The 19,063-nt window shown below is 42.4% G+C and overlaps 1 protein-coding gene across 3 annotated transcripts in view; it reads right to left on the bottom strand.

Annotated features, from left to right (window-relative positions):
- Window positions 1-19,063, bottom strand: part of CMAS (cytidine monophosphate N-acetylneuraminic acid synthetase) — a 158,589-nt gene that overhangs the window by 33,322 nt on the left and 106,204 nt on the right. For all 3 annotated transcript variants that reach the window (XM_069228545.1, XM_069228546.1, XM_069228547.1), the window contains exons 6-8: window positions 17,614-17,708; window positions 2,840-3,014; window positions 1,915-2,068 (exon numbers count right to left, since the gene is read on the bottom strand). In XM_069228545.1, coding sequence (XP_069084646.1) covers window positions 1,915-2,068; window positions 2,840-3,014; window positions 17,614-17,708 — 424 coding nt within the window. The remainder of the gene's footprint in view (window positions 1-1,914; window positions 2,069-2,839; window positions 3,015-17,613; window positions 17,709-19,063) is intronic.

Genomic DNA, 19,063 nt, shown 5'->3' with positions numbered 1-19,063 from the left:
TTGACAATTACCCAGGTACGGAATAAAGCAGCTGGATAGCAGGCAGTAAATGTGGAGGGATGAGCCAGTTATCCAATGTACCCATAGGCGGTTTCTGTCAATGCGGTCAAATGCCTAATAAGTTGACAAAAAGATGTATATAACGTAGATTTCTTTTACACTACCTTCTCAATGAACATGTATAAATACACTAAATTATCACCAGTTTGCATCACTGCTTAGAAATCAGTTTGATTGAACGGCATTAGAGTGAAGTTAATGGCCCAAAATTCTAAGTCTTTTTGTAGTAGTTTTGCATAATATTTTGACTCCACATCTTAACAACCCTATTAATCTGCATCTGCTCAGGTTTGGCAATTAATCTTTTTTGTATAATGGTTGTTAAAACCGAGCCATGCCAACAATCCGGAATGGTCATTAAGACCAAACAATTTGAGGGGAAAAAAAGTAATCTTAGGGTCCAGCAATCAGTATCATGTTTGTAAAAGGCAGCAGGCAGTCATTTTGGGCCCAAGCACTCAGATATGCTTTTCCTGAATATGTGCTCTGCTTGTTGAAAGGTACACACAAAATTAAGGAAACAAACTCTTGGATGTATGAGTGTATACCTATAATGCAACAAGATACTCTCATATACCCATGCTTTGAGTGGCACATTTCTGCCAAACACTTGTGTTTGCCCTTTTCCTTTCATGTTATGCCAGTAGATACTATGATCTCACTCAGATCTAACCAGCCCTTGACTTCCTGAATCTTTTTTGGTCTCCTAAATAGCACTATTTAAACTTTGTCAAAGTCTCTTTACCGCCTGTATCTGTGTAGCATCAACTGTACATTTGTGTAATAGCTCAATCTCCGAATGTAATAGGAAGTTCTTTTTCTACGACGTTTTAGTGCACAAATAGTTTGACTGTTTACTATTAGCGTGATACTCCTTATCTGGTCTCAAGTTAATTAGTAACTGGTAATGTATTTGCTCTCAGGCTGCTTTTATCTATTCTTGTTGCATACAGATGATAGTAAAAAATCCTTCTACAATGCAGTTTAACGATTTAACATTCCATACTATTCTACCCAGAATCTCCAGTCCTTCACAGGATAATACTGAAATCAGCTTCTCGCTGTCCACTGCTTCACCACACCACATCAGTTTGTGGCTTCTAGGTATCCCCCACACCTCCATTGGGCTTAGACTCCTCCGCTGCTCTCTTGTCCTTTTGATGGCGCTTCCCCTTTGATATCTCCCTCACCCACCCCCCAGTTGCTCCCCATCCCTTGTTATGGTTTGCCATGTAAACATATAGAATGCTTAGGGATGTTGTTGCATGAGTGATGACATAATGGGATTGGGATTTGATTTAGGACTTTAAAAAATGTAGAAGGGGCAAAAACAAAGTAGAATGAATGTACTCCCAGTACAAAAGTACAAACCAGACGTGTAAAACCACATCAGCAAGTGTCTGTTGCTCTAGACTGTGCAACAAAAAACACTAAACCTAAAACTAGTATAACCGAGTGAGCAACAGACTGAAAGGTGCAATGTGAGAGTTTACTTACTGTTTAATACTACATTTTAAAATGCAACATACCCTAGCCCAGATTGGGAAAACAAGAGATCGAGAAATTCGGTCTGGCGGTGATGGACAAGCAGAGGTGCATTAAAGTGAACAGTAGGGAAGGAGGCCAACTATTAGCAGAAATGAATGTGCAATAGGCAGAAAGAAGCAGGTGTGAAGAATACCCACTGAGAGCTTCAGTATGTGATATCAGAGCAGCTACCACTTTGCACCACAAATCTGAGAACCGTGTGTGGACATTCCAATTATTGTTTCAGCTATCAATATGACTGATAAAACACACCGCCTTTGCAAACAAGTCAAATTACAGATTAACAATCGAAAACAATCTACTGACCCATGTATGCTACTTCGTTCCAGGAAGCCTGAAGAAACTTCATTTCTTTCTCCACAGCAGCTTGCTTGTCTGTCACATTCACTTCCATTTTGCAATCAAACTCAGTCAAGGAACTTGCCTCTCCAGAAAAACTCCTTCCAGAAATAAACATTACCTGTTGGAGCAAAGGTAGAATTAGATCAAAGGAGCACAAAGGAGGCACAAAAGAGGACACGGCAGCAGCACAAGTGTGATAAACAACATGTTTATGTTGGGGATTTGAAGCCCGACATAATTATTTCAGAGGAATTATGATGGCATATAACAGCTGAGTTGTCCCTTCCACGCATTCACAACCAAGCAGATGCAACACCAAATGAGACCCAACGATAGAATGGCACTCCTACCATTAATCCAAGAATATTCCCCTTAGAAAGTGGAGACATGAAAGCACATATTAATGCCAAATGCTTCTCTGGAGCAGTTACCTCGGCTTTCCACTTACGGACTGCACTCTAACGTTCCTATTACAATAATATAATCGAGTTAGAAACTACACCTCCAATAAGGCATTGTTCAGATCTATAGAAGAGAGAAACACGTCACCTCTTGTAAATCACCAGCACACAAGACCATGAAAAGAGCAAAATCCCAAGGACAGATGTCAATACTGGCCCACATTACAACATCGGCGGTAAAAACCGCCTACCGATGCACTATTCAAGCAGCCCAGGAGCTAGTGCGGACTGGATGAGAACACATGCTTGCCAACCTCGTGATCTGGGCACCATCATTTCTTCTATGTGAGGCTGCAACTCTATTCAGTCCAGCTGGATCCAGTCTCAACTTTCAAGGACAAAAGGTAGATTAGTCTCCACTAACAAGGTCAGAACAAGTCACCATTTTTTTTAGAAGTCTTCAGTCAAGAAATGCTAGGGATGCCTACCTTGATACCTTTCTCTTTCAACAAACTAATTCCAGCTGCATCCCATTCGCAGTCGTCAGTGGTGTTTTCATTTTTGTTTGCAGATGGCGTTACTTGACTTGATGTTAGACATCCATCGATGTTGCATACAAGAAGCTTCACATTTTGTACTGCGTCTTCTCCCAAATAACCGTACCTAAAAAATATATTATTTCATCAAAAACGCCATTCATTTTTCTTGTTATGCAACATTGGGAAGAAGATTTCTAACGTCTAATAATATGACGGAGGTTTCATCAATAAGAACACGATTTAGCTGCTATAAGAGACATTCAATGGGACATTAGTTAAAGTAGCATACTTTTCATGCTTATTTCATATTCTGCTGAACGAAGGCTGAGAAAACATTCAGTCAGTTACTGTCCCTGCTTCTATAATTTTCGTGTGTTTATTGCATTTGGCTAGCGCAAGAACATGTAGAGAAATTATGAAGTTCCTAATACACACCAACTAGGGAATCAAAAGATCAACAACGAAAGTAAAAGAAAAGACGAGCAAAGCATTGTTAGAAAAATACCTTTCAGAAACATTAGAGACCGGGGCAGAACATATCAAAAGTCTGTCATGACGCATGACGTCTGAGAAAAAGACGGATCTGGAAGGGACTGACAACAACATAATTGCATATCTTCGTTAAAAGGCAATTAATACCCTGTGGAAGGATCTGTTCATATTATGAAATGGCAGGCCAGTCACTAATCGTAGATAATTCAAAAAGTGCATTTGTAATTTTCGGATATTATTGACTGAAGTTTAGAGGAACTCTGCCTACTTCCTCTACAACATCTGCAGATCCAAATCGAACAAGCATTTTTAATAAATGGGTCTTGCGTTTGCTCGAGGTGGAAGTACTAGCGTTTGAAATGTCTAACTGGACTTTTCTTGCCACATAAATTGAAAATGAAAAGTAAAATAGTTGACTTAAGCTAGCAGATTCAAAGTGCCACGGCCAGCATGAGCGCGAAGGAAAAACACAAATGGAAAAAGAAATTCGCTCGCAGTCAAACGTATGGGCAAAGATGAAATTATCCATGCAACAGGGGCAGGCTGCAAGGCGGTAACAAAACTGCCCCAAGGAGGGACAAACATAAAGCATTTACCAATGATAAAGAAGGATTTTTGAAACGCAAATCAATGAACGAATGACTGTGATGAGCGTGCAGTGGGCGTGGTTAAAAGCCCACAGATAGATTACAACACGTCAGAGCGCTTGCGCCCTCGACCTAAAAAGGTCTAAGGGACAACTACTTTGGTCCTCCATGGTCATACATAACACATCAATTTAAATGAAGGTTAACAAACTCAACATTTTCTGTTGGGCTGATCGAAACTAGTAGTACTCCAATAGTTTTGGATAATGTCCTAGGGTCGATTTCCTAAAGGCAGAGGCAGAGAAAGGGGGATCTAGATCCCAAGTCTTATTTAAACTCCTCCTCTTGTATGAACACCCTGTGGATCGAAAGCCATGGTCTGTAGAGGATAGAGGAAAATCGAAGCCTGAACCACTCCAGATGCTTAAGCAGAAGCTCCTGTTGAAAATCCAAAATTCTTGCATAAGCCTTCACTGCCACAGAATTAGAGAGGACTCAGAATGAGGCATTCCAGAGCACTCTGACCCAAAAGACGTGCCGTCAGTAGGGAGAGAAACCTTTTAAGTTGATCTCCTGATAGGGCTGCAGCCCAAGCAACACAAAGCTCCAGAGATTTTTGAACCTTTATGAAGAGATTAGGTGAGACGAAATGCGTGATTGGAAGAGGGGCAAGAGGGTATTGAAAGAAAGGTAAATTCAACAGGGAGAAGGTCTTCAAGCTATGGAACTCACAGGGAATGCCCTCTCCACCCCGTGTAAAATTCAGAATGCACTCCCAGACATGAAGCAACAAGGGTCCATCGCCAAAGGGTACATACAGGAAATTCTATCAACTAAAACACTCATGGCTTTGCTCACACCATTTGGGGTAAACATTGCAGGAAGGAGGCCAGTTAGACCTCAGTACAGAAATTAGTAGCTACTCTCCTGAATCAATAACTATGAAGAAGCTTGTTTCGTTCAGAAAACAAAACAGATGCCAAGCCATTTGTTTTAGAAAGAGGCTGCCGGAGGATTCTCAGACCTTACTACATTGGCACTTCAGTGTGTAGAAGTGCTGTTCTGCTTTGTGAGTCTAACCAGTGAAGTAAAAGAGCAGGCCAACAGTGGTTCCTACTCTCCTAAAACTATTTACTGCCGATAATCGCTCACCCCCTTAAACCATCTTCCAATATTTGAAAATAATAACCGCTCACCCCCTTAAACCAGCTTCCAATATTTGAAAATATCTAAGATGACCATTCTTTGAGCGACTCACACATTACCTTTCCTTCAATAATCTTAACACCTCCAATGTGCTACATACCCTCCACTTCACAGACACAGCACTTTTACACATTTCTAATTTATTCACCACAACCTTTCACAGTCGCTTCTTGCACATTTATCTTATGGATAGGTGGGTAGTCTCAAAAGCCTTTTAGACAGTCAACTACATTACTCCACTCTCCTCATTAGTCTCACTAAGCATTACTCCCTGGTGACCATCGCAAAAAACGGAGTTCATTTTAATCAGCACAGTTGCTGCAGAATGATTCCAATTACAGGATATATGCAACATACAATAACATATACAACTGACACAAAACACAAATAAACTCAAGTATTCGGGAGAGTGGACAATTGGAATAGTCTCATAATTGGCTTACACTATTACTCTTTTGCTTCTGTTAGCGCGCCTGGTCCTTAGTAAGTAAACTTACAAGGGGACTGTAGGAATTTGGCTCTGTATGCACTATTTCAAAGTAAGGAATAGTATGCACAGAGTCCAAGGGTTCCCCTTAGAGGTAAGATAGTGGCAAAAAGAGATAATACTAATGCTCTATTTTGTGGTAGTGTGGTCGAGCAGTAGGCTTATCAAAGGAGTAGTGTTAAGCATTTGTTGTACATACACACAGGCAATAAATGAGGAACACACACTCAGAGACAAATCCAGCCAATAGGTTTTGTTATAGAAAAATATCTTTTCTTAGTTTATTTTAAGAACCACAGGTTAAAATTCTACATGTAATATCTCATTTGAAAGGTATTGCAGGTAAGTACTTTAGGAACTTTGAATAATTACAGTAGCATATATACTTTTCACATAAAACACAAATAGCTGTTTTAAAAGTGGACACAGTTCAATTTTCACAGTTCCTGGGGGAGGTAAAATATTGTTAGGTTTTGCAGGTAAGTAAACCACCTACGGGGTTAAGATTGGGGTCCAAGGTAGCCCACCGTTTGGGGTTCAGAGCAACCCCAAAGTCACCACACCAGCAGCTCAGGGCCGGTCAGGTGCAGAGTTCAAAGTGGTGCCCAAAACGCATAGGCTTCAATGGAGAGAAGGGGGTGCCCCGGTTCCGGTCTGCCAGCAGGTAAGTACCCGCATCTTCGGAGGGCAGACCTGGGGGGTTTTGTAGGGCACCGGGGGGGACACAAGCTCACACAAAAAGTACACCCTCAGCGGCACAGGGGCGGCCGGGTGCAGTGTGGAAACAAGCGTCGGGTTTCCAATGTAAATCAATGGGAGACCAAGGGGTCTCTTCAGCGATGCAGGCAGGCAAGGGGGGGGCTCCTCGGGGTAGCCACCACCTGGGCAAGGGAGAGGGCCTCCTGGGGGTCACTCCTGCACTGAAGTTCTGATCCTTCAGGTGCTGGGGGCTGCGAGTGCAGGGTCTTTTCCAGCCGTCGGGATTTTAGAGTCAGGCAGTCGCGGTCAGGGGGAGCCTGGGGATTCCCTCTGCAGGCGTCGCTGTGGGGGCTCAGGGGGGACAAATTTGGTTACTCACAGTCTCGGAGCCGCCGGAGGGTCCTCCCTGAGGTGTTGGTTCTCCACCAGTCGAGTCGGGGTCGCCGGGTGCAGTGTTGCAAGTCTCACGCTTCTTGCGGGGATTGCAGGGGTCTTTAAATCTGCTCCTCTGTAACAAAGTTGCAGTCTTTTTGGAGCAGGTCCGCTGTCCTCGGGAGTTTCTTGTCTTTCTTGAAGCAGGGCAGTCCTCTGAGGATTCAGAGGTCGCTGGTCCTGGGGAAAGCGTCGCTGGAGCAGGTTTCTTTAGAAGGCAGGAGACAGGCTGGTAGGTCTGGGGCCAAAGCAGTTGGTGTCTTCTTTTCTTCTTCTGCAGGGGTCTTTCAGCTCAGCAGTCCTCTTCTTCTTGTAGTTGCAGGAATCTAAATTCTTAGGTTCAGGGGAGCCCTTAAATACTAAATTTAAGGGCTTGTTTAGGTCTGGGGGGTTAGTAGCCAATGGCTACTAGCCCTGAGGGTGGGTACACCCTCTTTGTGCCTCCTCCTAAGGGGAGGGGGTCACAATCCTATCCCTATTGGGGGAATCCTCCATCTGCAAGATGGAGGATTTCTAGAAGTTAGAGTCATTTCAGCTCAGGACACCTTAGGGGCTGTCCTGACTGGCCAGTGACTCCTCCTTGTTATTCTCATTATCTCCTCCGGCCTTGCTGCCAAAAGTGGGTCCGTGACCGGAGGGGGCGGGCAACTCCACTAGCTGGAGTGCCCTGCGGTGCTGGAACAAAGGGGGTAAGCCTTTGAGGCTCACCGACAGGTGTTACAGCTCCTGCCTGGGGGAGGTGTTAGCATCTCCACCCAGTGCAGGCTTTGTTACTGGCCTCAGAGTGACAAAGGCACTCTCCCCATGGGGCCAGCAACATGTCTCGGTTGTGGCAGGCTGCTGGAACCAGTCAGCCTACACAGATAGTCGGTTAAGGTTTCAGGGGGCACCTCTAATGTGCCCTCTGGGGTGTATTTTACAATAAAATGTACACTGGCATCAGTGTGCATTTATTGTGCTGAGAAGTTTGATACCAAACTTCCCAGTTTTCAGTGTAGCCATTATGGTGCTGTGGAGTCCGTGTTTGACAGACTCCCAGACCATATACTCTTATGGCTACCCTGCACTTACAATGTCTAAGGTTTGGTTTAGACACTGTAGGGGCACAGTGCTCATGCACTGGTGCCCTCACCTATGGTATAGTGCACCCTGCCTTAGGGCTGTAAGGCCTACTAGAGGGGTGACTTATCTATACTGCATAGGCAGTGTGAGGTTGGCATGGCACCCTGAGGGGAGTGCCATGTCGACTTACTCGTTTTGTTCTCACCAGCACACACAAGCTGGCAAGCAGTGTGTCTGTGCTGAGTGAGGGGTCCCCAGGGTGGCATAAGATATGCTGCAGCCCTTACAGACCTTCCCTGGCATCAGGGCCCTTGGTACCAGGTGTACCAGTTACAAGGGACTTACCTGGATGCCAGGGTGTGCCAATTGTGGAATCAAAAGTACAGGTTAGGGAAAGAACACTGGTGCTGGGGCCTGGTTAGCAGGCCTCAGCACACTTTCAAATCAAAACATAGCATCAGCAAAGGCAAAAAGTCAGGGGGTAACCATGCCAAGGAGGCATTTCCTTACAGGGACGCGTATAGGCCGATAAAGCTTTTGATTCGCATGGAGTATCCTAGCTACGTCGTAATCAATGCTCATCAATAATCAATATACAAATCAATAACTACTAAGAAAACATTATCATTAGACAATAGTGACAATATTTCATGAATAACCACAACTCAATCTACGTTTCAACAATTGGTATTTCCCTATTTGTTACAATACTAATCCATACGGTTAATTCAAACTTTATTCAATCAGCTCAGAATTAGTTCATTAGTGACCACCAATAACAATCTAATCAAAACTTGAGAAAACATATGCTCTAATGCTTCAGCATAAATCAACAAAGATGAATATACCAACATTAACAGCAGAGTTCAGCAAACAGTTCGTCAATCATTTGTCACTGTCAGGGTCACCCAAAGGAACCTTACCTAACACAGATTAGCATTAGGATGTGGGACTTCATGCGAAAACAATTTAGAACATGAATCCGGAAAACATCTAGCTAAGAGAAAAAAGCAAAACTATTTAAACCGCGCAGTTGGTACCTGGAAAGAAAGGCACAAAAAGTTAATCAGTCACATTGTCATAGCTACCTATCCACGGAATGGATCAGCAACTAAGTCAGTCTTCGTCTTCAGGTCAATCGGTCAGCATCGCATCAGGCTCTCAAGAGCATGAGCCCAGAGACTTTGGTGGTCATTACAACCTCGGCGGTCTTTTTGACAGACCGCTGAGGAACCGCCGTGCTGAAGACCGCCAGTGCAAGCGGTTTTCCGCTCAGCGAATTATGACTGCTGGCAGCCCTCAGTCCTTTTTCGGACGGAGAGCCGACAGCAGCCATACTGGCGGTCGGCGGGGAAGTGGAGGTTGCTCCACCTCCACCTCCACCTCCACCTCCACCTCCCCATCATCAGAACACCGCCCACCGAATCACGTTCCGTGATTCGGCGTGGTGATGTTCTGGTGACTGGGTGCTGGCGGTGGAGCAGCCCCCATGGATCCCGTCCCCTCCCGGAAGATCAACGGACAAGGTAAGTTGATCGTCCGTTAGGGGAGGGGGGTGTTGTATGTTGTGTGCATGCATGGGGGGGGGGTGTGAGTATGTAGAGGGGGTGTGAGTATGTAGAGGGGGTGTGTGCATGCGGGGGTGCTGTGTGGTTGAAAATGTGCGCGTCTGTCTGTTTGTATGTCTGTCAGTATGTGTGCGTGCATGTCTGTATGTATGTGTGCGTGTATGACTGTGTGTATGTTGGTATTCGTGCGGGTATGTGTATTGGTGGTGTCTGTATGCGTGTAGGGTGGGGGTGTGTTGCAATGTTCGGGGTAGGGGTGGGGAGGGGGTCCTGCCACCTTTGGGGGGTGGCAGGGGGGCGAGGACTCGGCAGTGGGGGAGACTCCTATCAGTGCCAGGCAAGGGATTCCCTGGCACTGATAGTGCCTACCACCATGGATTTCATGGTGGTTCCAAACCACCTGAAATCCATGGCGGTCAGCAGGGTCATGATACCTTGCGGTCTTGTGACGGCCGCCGGGCTGGAGACCTATGTCTCCAGCCCAGCGGTCGTCTCCGCCCTGGTGGTCGGAATAGAGAAGAGGCGGATGACCATGGCGGTAACTGCCATGGTCATAATTCAATTTCTTTTCCGCCAGCCTGTTGGCGGTAATACCGCCACTTCTCCACCGACCCCCAGGGTCATAATGAGGGCCGAAGTCTTGAATCTCTTCTCCCCAGTATCGAAGTCTCTCTTCCAACGTCTGCCCCTAAAATATCCCCAACAGTTCTGAAGATTTCCCCCTTGTCACGACATTATATCAAAGTTGCCCAGTCCATCCCCTAATTTCTAATTGGTCAATTAATCACCATATGTGACGCTACCTAATACATTAAATTTTTCAAATCTATGAATTCTAATATTTTGTTGCTCTCAGGTTGTCGATTGGTTCACCACACGATGTCCTCATCATCCGGCTCATCGGATATCGAAAATGTTGCATCTTCTTCTCCAGTCAGTGTCTCTATCGTTCGAGTCCTGGGAAGTACATCTAGCTTGCTCTGAACAATGAATGTTTCAACTTCTATTTCCCTCATCTCCTATCCGTCGGTACATTGCAGAAAGTTCTAGCTAAGCAGACTTTATTAACAGCGAATAGTTCATGGTTAGTTCATCACATTAGCTTTTCTACATTTCATGATTATTCTGCTGCTGCTCGAGGGCTGGCAAAACTAGGCCACAGCTTCGGCTACGTTAGCTCTACAATATAATGCAAAACATATGTTCTACATCTTAATGTAACATATTACTACATTGTTATTGCACATTTTCAATATTTCACGCATTTTTAATGATTTTAGTACAACTTGTTTAAGTTGGTAGCCATTCTTTGTGGGCACATTTTCAAACGTGCACATTAATATTTCTATGATTACTTTTTCTATAATTTTCTTGTTAATCAAAACGCATAAACATGCATTCATAATTTTTAGTTAACATATCTGCTCAATAGTCCCTCCTCCGATGACTAAATAGGTCATCACACCATTCTTTTACCATCATTTCACAACTATCTCCTCTGCGTTTTGTCTTCTTCTCAAATCTTCTCTATAGATTCTTTCCCTATTTCGTTCTTCCCTCCTCTGATTATTTTTAGATCTTCTCAATTTAATCTTTTGACATAGTTTACATGAACCCCATAATCCTAATATGCAAGCAATCACAATTACTATTCCCTGTATGATTTTTTATAATACCGCATTCCAAATGTTACTAAGCCAATTTCCCACTGATGCAAATACTTTTCCAACCTTTTCCTAAACACCTGGTCCCTTCAATTCCTTCAAATCCTTACTTGAGTTAATCTGGTTAGTGAGTAAGCCTCTTATCTACTTACTGACTCCACCGTACTTCACTAAAAGGATGTCTAAAGCAAGGCGATTTTGAAGCTTCATAGCTCTATCCGCAGCTAATTCAGTATCTATCAGGAGTATTGCCCCTGTAAAATTTGTCAGCATGTTATCCACAATAGTAGACAACTTTCGTATCTTGATAGAATTCAGGATGACTCCCGCTGAAGGAATCACCGCACCAAAGATATCTCCCACAACTGCAGAAGAGGCTTCCCTCCTCTGTCGCTTATGATGTAATTCAGGCAATTTCAGAAAGTCTGATAAATCTTTGGGAAAACTATCCCCAGCTAACATGTCCCGTACCATCCTCTTGGAAGACGATAATCAGAATTAAGTACACAAATATAATAGATCCCAGGAATTGCAGGGTCCAGACCATTCAGCATAAAAGTCCATTTACTCTGAAACAAAAACACATGCCTACATTCACTCGTTCCCACAAATAAAGTGTCAGTGCATGATTCTGGCCTATATATACACAAAACGTCCCTACATGTAATGCATCTGATGATAATTTTCCTTGCGTTTTAATTCCAGTGTAAGCATAATCATTTTTGTAAGTCCTTTTCTCTAAACCTTTTTCTGATTTTTCTTTTAATGCTTTTCTCCTGTCATCAGTATGCCCAATGAAGCTCTTCTCTAAAGGTGTAAGCAAGAATGTAAGGTTATTCTTATGCGCGTAAGCTGTTCCAAATGTTAGTGTAGGTTCAAAGAATCCTCTAACTAATACTATATTGTGCTGTTTAGCTACTCTGCTCAAATATCTAATTTTAGGAACAAATGAAAACACCAAATCATAGTTGGAGTAAAAATACTGTACATACTCTTGATTATAGAACCTTGTTTGTAGCAAGCTACTTCTTATTCCATAGGTTAAAGGTAAGCTGTGGTACGTAACTCCTTCCTCCACTGACTTTGCATCCATTGTTTCAACATACTCGCTCAACAAGCGATAGTATAATCATGCAAATATTTCTCAAACCTCTCCAAAGCGGTTAGTGTAGTAGTCTCAGGAGCAGAAGTATGAGTGGCTTCTTTCACATCAAGAACAGACATTCCCACAATAATCACTATAAACAAGGTGCCACACATAATTGCCAATCCAACACTCATATCTACAGAGCCTAGCATTTCTACCTTGATCATTTATCTCAGCCGTGATCTGTAAAGAATCAGAAAGCAGAAGCAACTCTTCTATAAAGTGCAGTAAAAATCAAAAATAAGAAAATTATTTTCTCACAGTTCAGTTTCACATCCAGCAACCCTTTTTGTCAAAATCAATTATTAGCTTGTCATATCCGGTTTTCATTGTCAAATCAGGTTATCAATGTCTCTCTCAGTTTATTTTTAACAGTCTCTTTAAGGTATTTCAGATTGGTTCAACAATTCAGCTTCTTATTTACCTTCAGGTTACATCAAAGTACTGACTCAGAACCTTTCTATCAAAGCAAAAGGACATAAAGTTGTGTTGCCATTCATTAGTAGGTGCATACGCCCATTCAGGACCGGCGTAACACCGACTTGCTATTTTTATTTTCAACTTTCGATCACCACTTAGTCCTCCTTTACTCAATTCTTCTTTTCCCGTGGTATCTACTTCTTCCTCTAATGTTTCATTTATGACCAATTCTTTTCTTTTCCCTACTTGCGACTCAGGTCAATTGTCTCCTTTTCTCGATCCTTCTGTCAATATTCTTCTCAGGATTGGACTCTTCTTCTCTTTCTCTATAGTGTTTTCTCTTAATGGACCTACAACGGGCTCAGAAGGAGTTGGATCATCCCCCCCCCCCTGGTCTGGCACTTGCTCTATTTGTTTTTCAGCACCATCTGCTTCTGGGAGAACCTCTGCTGATCTAGGCTCTCCTGCTGTATCCAATGAGACTGATTCTTCTGCACCCTCCTGTAATTCTTCACTTTCGTCTCTTACAGGGGTAATAGCACCATCTTCCACAAGCTCTTGTTCAATTTCAGGCTCTCTTGGTTCTTTTTCTAGTTCAGGTGCAGCAACGTGTTTCACTGTTGTTGGTACTCTCAACAACACTTCTTCATGATCCTGTGGCCATACCACTCTCTTCATATGACTTGCGTGTATCCAGTTCAGAAGTCCTGCACACTTTACAGCTGTCATAGTTGTTAGGACCACCTGGTAAGGCCCTCTCCAGCATGGCTCTAAGCACGTCTTGCGAAAATGTTTTTGGACAACAACCCGGTCACCGGCACTCAGATTGTGCCCTGGATCGTGGATGGGTGGCAGGGTGGTGGCCTGCACCTGCTGAGAGAAAGAGCGAACCACATCAGCCAGACCCTTGCAGTAGTCCAACACCATATCATCTGTAACATTCACAAGTGCATTGGCTGGAACTGCTGGTAATCCCATTGCTCTGACTATGAGGATCTCATGGGGCGACAGCCCTCTTTTCTGTCAGGTGTGTTTCTCATTGACATCAACACCAAAGGCAATGCATCTGGCCATTTCAGATTCGTAGCTGCACACATCTTTGCAATTCTTGATTTCAAGGTACCATTAATTTGCTCCACTAGTCCTGATGCTTCAGGGCGTTACTACAATGCAACTTTTGTTCGATGTTTAGTGCTGCACATAAGAGTTTAATCACCTCGTTTTTGAAGTGAGTTACCCTTTCTGATTCTAAAGAGATCGAAAATCCGAAACGAGGTATTAATTCCCTAAGCAACAACTTTGCTACTGTGAGACTGTCATTCCTTCTTGTAGGGTATGTTTCAATCCAGTGATTAAAAATGCACACAATCACCAACACGTACTTCAAACCCCCACACGCAGGCATTTCAATGAAATCCAACTGCATTATGCTGAATGGACTTCCTGCTCTTCCAATGTGGCTCAAATTCACCACTGTCCCTTTTCCCACATTTAGCTGCTGACAAATTATACAGCTATGACATACTGTCTCTGCTGCCTGCCTAAACTTGGGATTAAACCAGTCGATCTTGAACAAACAAACCATGGCATCCCTCCCAATGTGTGCCTGAACATGGTAGTAATGGGCCATTTGTGACAAACTATTGGGCGGGACCATCTGACCCTCCTCAGAAACCCAGATTTCATCAGGTCTTTGGATACATTTTAATTTGGACCGGAGTAGTTTCTATTCCTTGTCAACATTACAATGCAATGTTTTTAATCCTTCCAAAGTATCGATCACTTTCAATACAAAACTTGTACATGTATTATTTTCTTCTGACATCAGTTCCCACTTGTCTTTGAACGATATACAGTTCAATGCGCAAAACCTTGCGACTTGATCCGCATATCTATTTCCCAGTGAGACGTAGTCCTGTGTCTTTTGATGTGCACTGCATTTTACCACAGCAATTTCTTCAGGTAACTATATTGCACACAGCAATTCTTTTATTCTGTCACCATTTCTTACAGGTGAACCAGTAGAGGTCAGGAAACCTCTTTGCGACCACAACTGACCAAAATCATGAACAATTCCAAATCCATATTGGCTGTCAGTATAAACTGTGACTCTCAGTCTCGCAGAAACATGGCACGCTCTTGTAAGAGCTACCAATTCTGCTACTTGTGCAGAATATACACCTCGAAGCCAAGAAGCTTCTAATGTCCCTGAAATTGTGCATGCAGCATATCCTGCTCTCAAAGTTCCTGTACCATCTCGGAGACAGGAACCATCAACAAAGACAATTCGGTCATTTTCTCCCAATCATGTATCTCTGATGTCTGGTCTTGGTTTTGTACACAGCTCAGTTACCTCGAGACAATCATGCTCAATGTCTTCTTCTTTTTCAATTTCAACAGTATCACTTGGAAGTAATGTTGCCGGGTTCAGCACTGTACATCTTTTCAATGTTACATTTGGAGCACCTAGAATGCTTGTCTCATACCATGTCAATCTGGCACCAGTCAAATACTGTGTTTTCGTGCTTGCCAGTAAGATCTCAACATAGTGAGGAACCATTACTGTCAGAGGGTATCCCATCACTACTCCCGCACTTTGAAAAAGGCTTTGACCAACTGCAGCAACAGCATGCAAACAACCTGGTAAGGCTGCTGCGACTGGGTCCAAAGTAGCTGAAAAATAGGCTACTGGCAATAAGCACCTCCATGGACCTGTGTCCAGTCAGACAAAGAACAAGCATCACATTCATGACAAAACAACATGAATGGCTTTGTGTAATCAGGCATTCCCAACACTGGAGCTCAGCACAAACTCTCTCAATTCAGTAAATGCTCTCATCTGATCCTGGTCTAGTGTAATGGGATCTGTAACCTCCTTATGTGTCAGCTGCTGCAATGGTTTAGCAATTTCAGCAAAATTTGGAGTCCACTGACGACAACAGCCTACCATTCCCAGAAACATTCCAACATCTGTCTGTGAAGTCAGAGGACTTCTCTGCAGTATTATTGTAATCCTCTCTCTGGAAATTCTCTGTGACCCTTTCTCAATTTGGTGTCCCAGGTATTTCACATATTTCTGACAGAACTGCAATTTAAAAGGTGACACTTTATGTCCGAATTTTCCCAAATGATTCAACAGGGCAATCAAGTCATACTTACACTCGTCCCTCGTCTTGGATGCAATCAATAAGTCGTCAATGTACTGCACTAAAGTTAAATGGTACGGTAACTACAATGACTCCAGATTATTTTTCAAAATCTGAATGAACAGAGATGGTGACTCCATATACCCTTGAGGAAGCCTGCACCAGCTGTAGACTCTGTCTGGAGAAACTTACAGGACTTTCTAAGAAGCATGCCGATTCAACTATGAGTCCTACTAAAAAACATGACTTTAGCAGCTGCATCAAGAACCAGTGCAGAGGCAAAAGGAGATTTGCGGAGGGGGCAATCAGCTTCCTAAGCATCCTTCATTTAGACAAATACAATACACCGTCCCCATTTTATTCAGCCACAAAGTAAACAAAATATATGACAAATAGCACACCCTGCCAACTCTACCACAGCCTGGCTTTCCCTTTCCCCAATACACGACCTTCCTTTGTATCGTCTTGTAAAAACTGTGTGCTGCTGTAATATCTACAATTGCTGTATTCCAAATCTTAAAAACCTGCCTATATTGACAACTACTGTATTTTTCCATGTAGGAAGCCACAGGTTTAATAAACTTGGGACAAACCTCATTTTTTTGCTGTAACTGGAGTTACTGTTCTTTTTGGTGCCTGAAGGCGTGGGCCAGTTATGGTAGCAAGAGGCACCTAGCTATGGAAGACAGCTCATTGAGGTACTATTACTTTTGAAGTGTGCACCGTAGAAATGGAAAAACAGTATAAACAAGTGAAGATTTATGATAGCAAATCTCTTCTGCACATGCTGGACGTTGTGCAACAAGTTTCCCTTCCGTATGGTGGTCCTATGCCCCATTTTATTTCAACCAATTTAACAACATATTGGAACGTGTTCTGATAAGACCTGAGACAGCGGGTGCTTTTCAGATTCCCTGAAAGGACTTGGAACACCAACATGTAATGTAGGCAAGAGTCTCAGAATTGCTCTTCCAACAAACCATTGTTAATTGTTTTTTTTTTGTTTTATTGCAAAGGCTTAGAATAGCTTTACATTTGCCCACATTAATAACAAAATAGACATAAGCTCTGCCTTAGAAAATGAGTTTAAGCTCACTTACACATCTGTTGGCTACTGATATTTTCAGTAACCTTCCTTTTCATAACAGGACACAATTATGCATTTTTTGCAATATATGCTTTTGATTTAGATCTACTGAATAAATTACATTCCTTACCATAAACTGTTGAAAATATATAAAGTGTATTATTATAAGAGGCTTGTGCTTATTTCTGCATATTTTGCTTATATTCTATTAGAACTGTAGACTTTATGTCCTGAAACAATGCCAGGGTTGTTCCAATGAAGGCTCAATGAAGTTATAGAGTTTAAACAGCAGTAGGTCTTAATCTCAAATATTGACCATCCTTGAATGCTTTAGTATGGTTATGAAAGCAAAAACTATCAAGAGAACCCGGGGAGAAACTAGCAACTGTTTTAGCCATTTCTGGTTGGCATAGACTAATCTTTGTAGCTCTGAAAAACAACTCTGCTCTGAGCACGGTGTTCCTTTCACTTGTAAAAAGTTTTTATGACATACTTATTTATTGTGTACGCTGCAAAATTTAATGTTCCAGTGATAAGAGTACAAATCTAGAAATCTGCATTCTCTGTATCATCACTTGTTTGGATCAAGAAGTGTTTCACAAAAATAGATGACAACAGGTCCTAGCTCTGCAGGCCACCACCAATGAGTGATTCATAAAAGTACATGGTTTGAACACTTGAATGCCAAATGAACACAAATGTTTTATCTCCAAGAAATAGCCTTACTTCAGCACTCTCTGTTCAGCAATTGGCCAGTCAATGTCAACATCAATATCTACGCTGTACTCCGGTTCCATTTCATAATAAGACAATTTGCCATCCTGCAAAAGCATTAAAACAAAAAGGAAAGAATGTTACCCAACTACTTTGGTTCCAAATGTGCATCAATATTTTTGTCAACAAATCCATTTACAGTAGTAAATCAAGCTAACAAGTATATACAACTGGACCCAGTATTATTGCCAATAGAAGCATTAATCAATCCAGATATCTGACAGCTGTTCACCCGCAAGGAAACAGCAGACATATGTACATCATAATACAGTGATCTATGCCCTTGGATTCTCATCTACTGAATAGTACTTCAGAGAGAAATTCAGTAATAATAAATCCAAAGGTAAACCTCAGCATTAATAAAAGGAATTATCTGCAAAGTAGCATATTAAAGTTTATTATTGTAACACAGTGATTTACCTAACATCTAACTTTAAGTGAAATTGGGGGGCGGGTGTCTCTTTTTTAAATAAAGATGGTCAAATGCTGACAGATCTACTAAAAGACTGGCATTTCGAGATGGACAACCCTCTGCTACTTATTAAAGTGTATATATTCACCCAGTCAGCTAGCTGAGATTATTTTTCAGCAAATTTGATCAAGTTTCTTACAAAATAGCTACATGACAACCCGCAGTTTAACATCATTGTAACAGGGAACTTCAATATGAACCATGAAGCTAGTCTTAGAACGAGACAACCTTTCAAATCAATAGGAATTTCTTTGGTGCATTACAACTTAGGCAGAATATAAAACAAGGCACAGAGACATCTAGGGTGAGAATTTTAAATGGGCAATTCCACACTGATCAATAGCAGCATGGAAGTATCATACATCACTTAGATCCTTCATTATTGGTTTCACAATGGCATTTCTATCCTTCTTTGCCTTAGTAGGTTTATTTTGAATAGAGGACAACTTGGAAAGTTACGACTGGCCACAGGTTATCGAGCTCTCTAGTAATTGTTTCAAGCACAAGCCCACAAATAATCTGCCTTGGAACTTGAAGTCAATCAACCTTAAAAGGATTTGATGGGCAGAGTGTACAATCGACTCAATAGACATTACTGCGATATGTATCTTGCAATGGTTAAATATTCATGATCAATCCCGACTACTGACTGGGACCTTTTCATGATTACCCTTTTAGATTTTTACTTGCCATACAGCCACCCCAGCAACATAAATCAGTAGGCTTTTCGCCAGTGTGCAAAAAAATTATCCGACTCTTTCCGGCCACAAGCCCACTAAAAAGAAGTTGGATAGAGCCCTGTGCATACTTTGGCAAGCACGACAATGGAGTCTGGAAAACTTGCAATACTTAAACAAGCATTTGCAATGCAATGGGTCTCGCATTACGTCGAGTTAGAGCTATTAGCATTGTAAACTCGTAACCAGACTT

Source organism: Pleurodeles waltl, chromosome 4_1 (genome assembly GCF_031143425.1).
Source record: "Pleurodeles waltl isolate 20211129_DDA chromosome 4_1, aPleWal1.hap1.20221129, whole genome shotgun sequence".
Taxonomy (NCBI): Eukaryota; Metazoa; Chordata; class Amphibia; order Caudata; family Salamandridae; genus Pleurodeles; species Pleurodeles waltl.
Note: the sequence above shows the minus strand (reverse complement) of the source record. Positions and strands in the feature narration are given on the sequence as shown.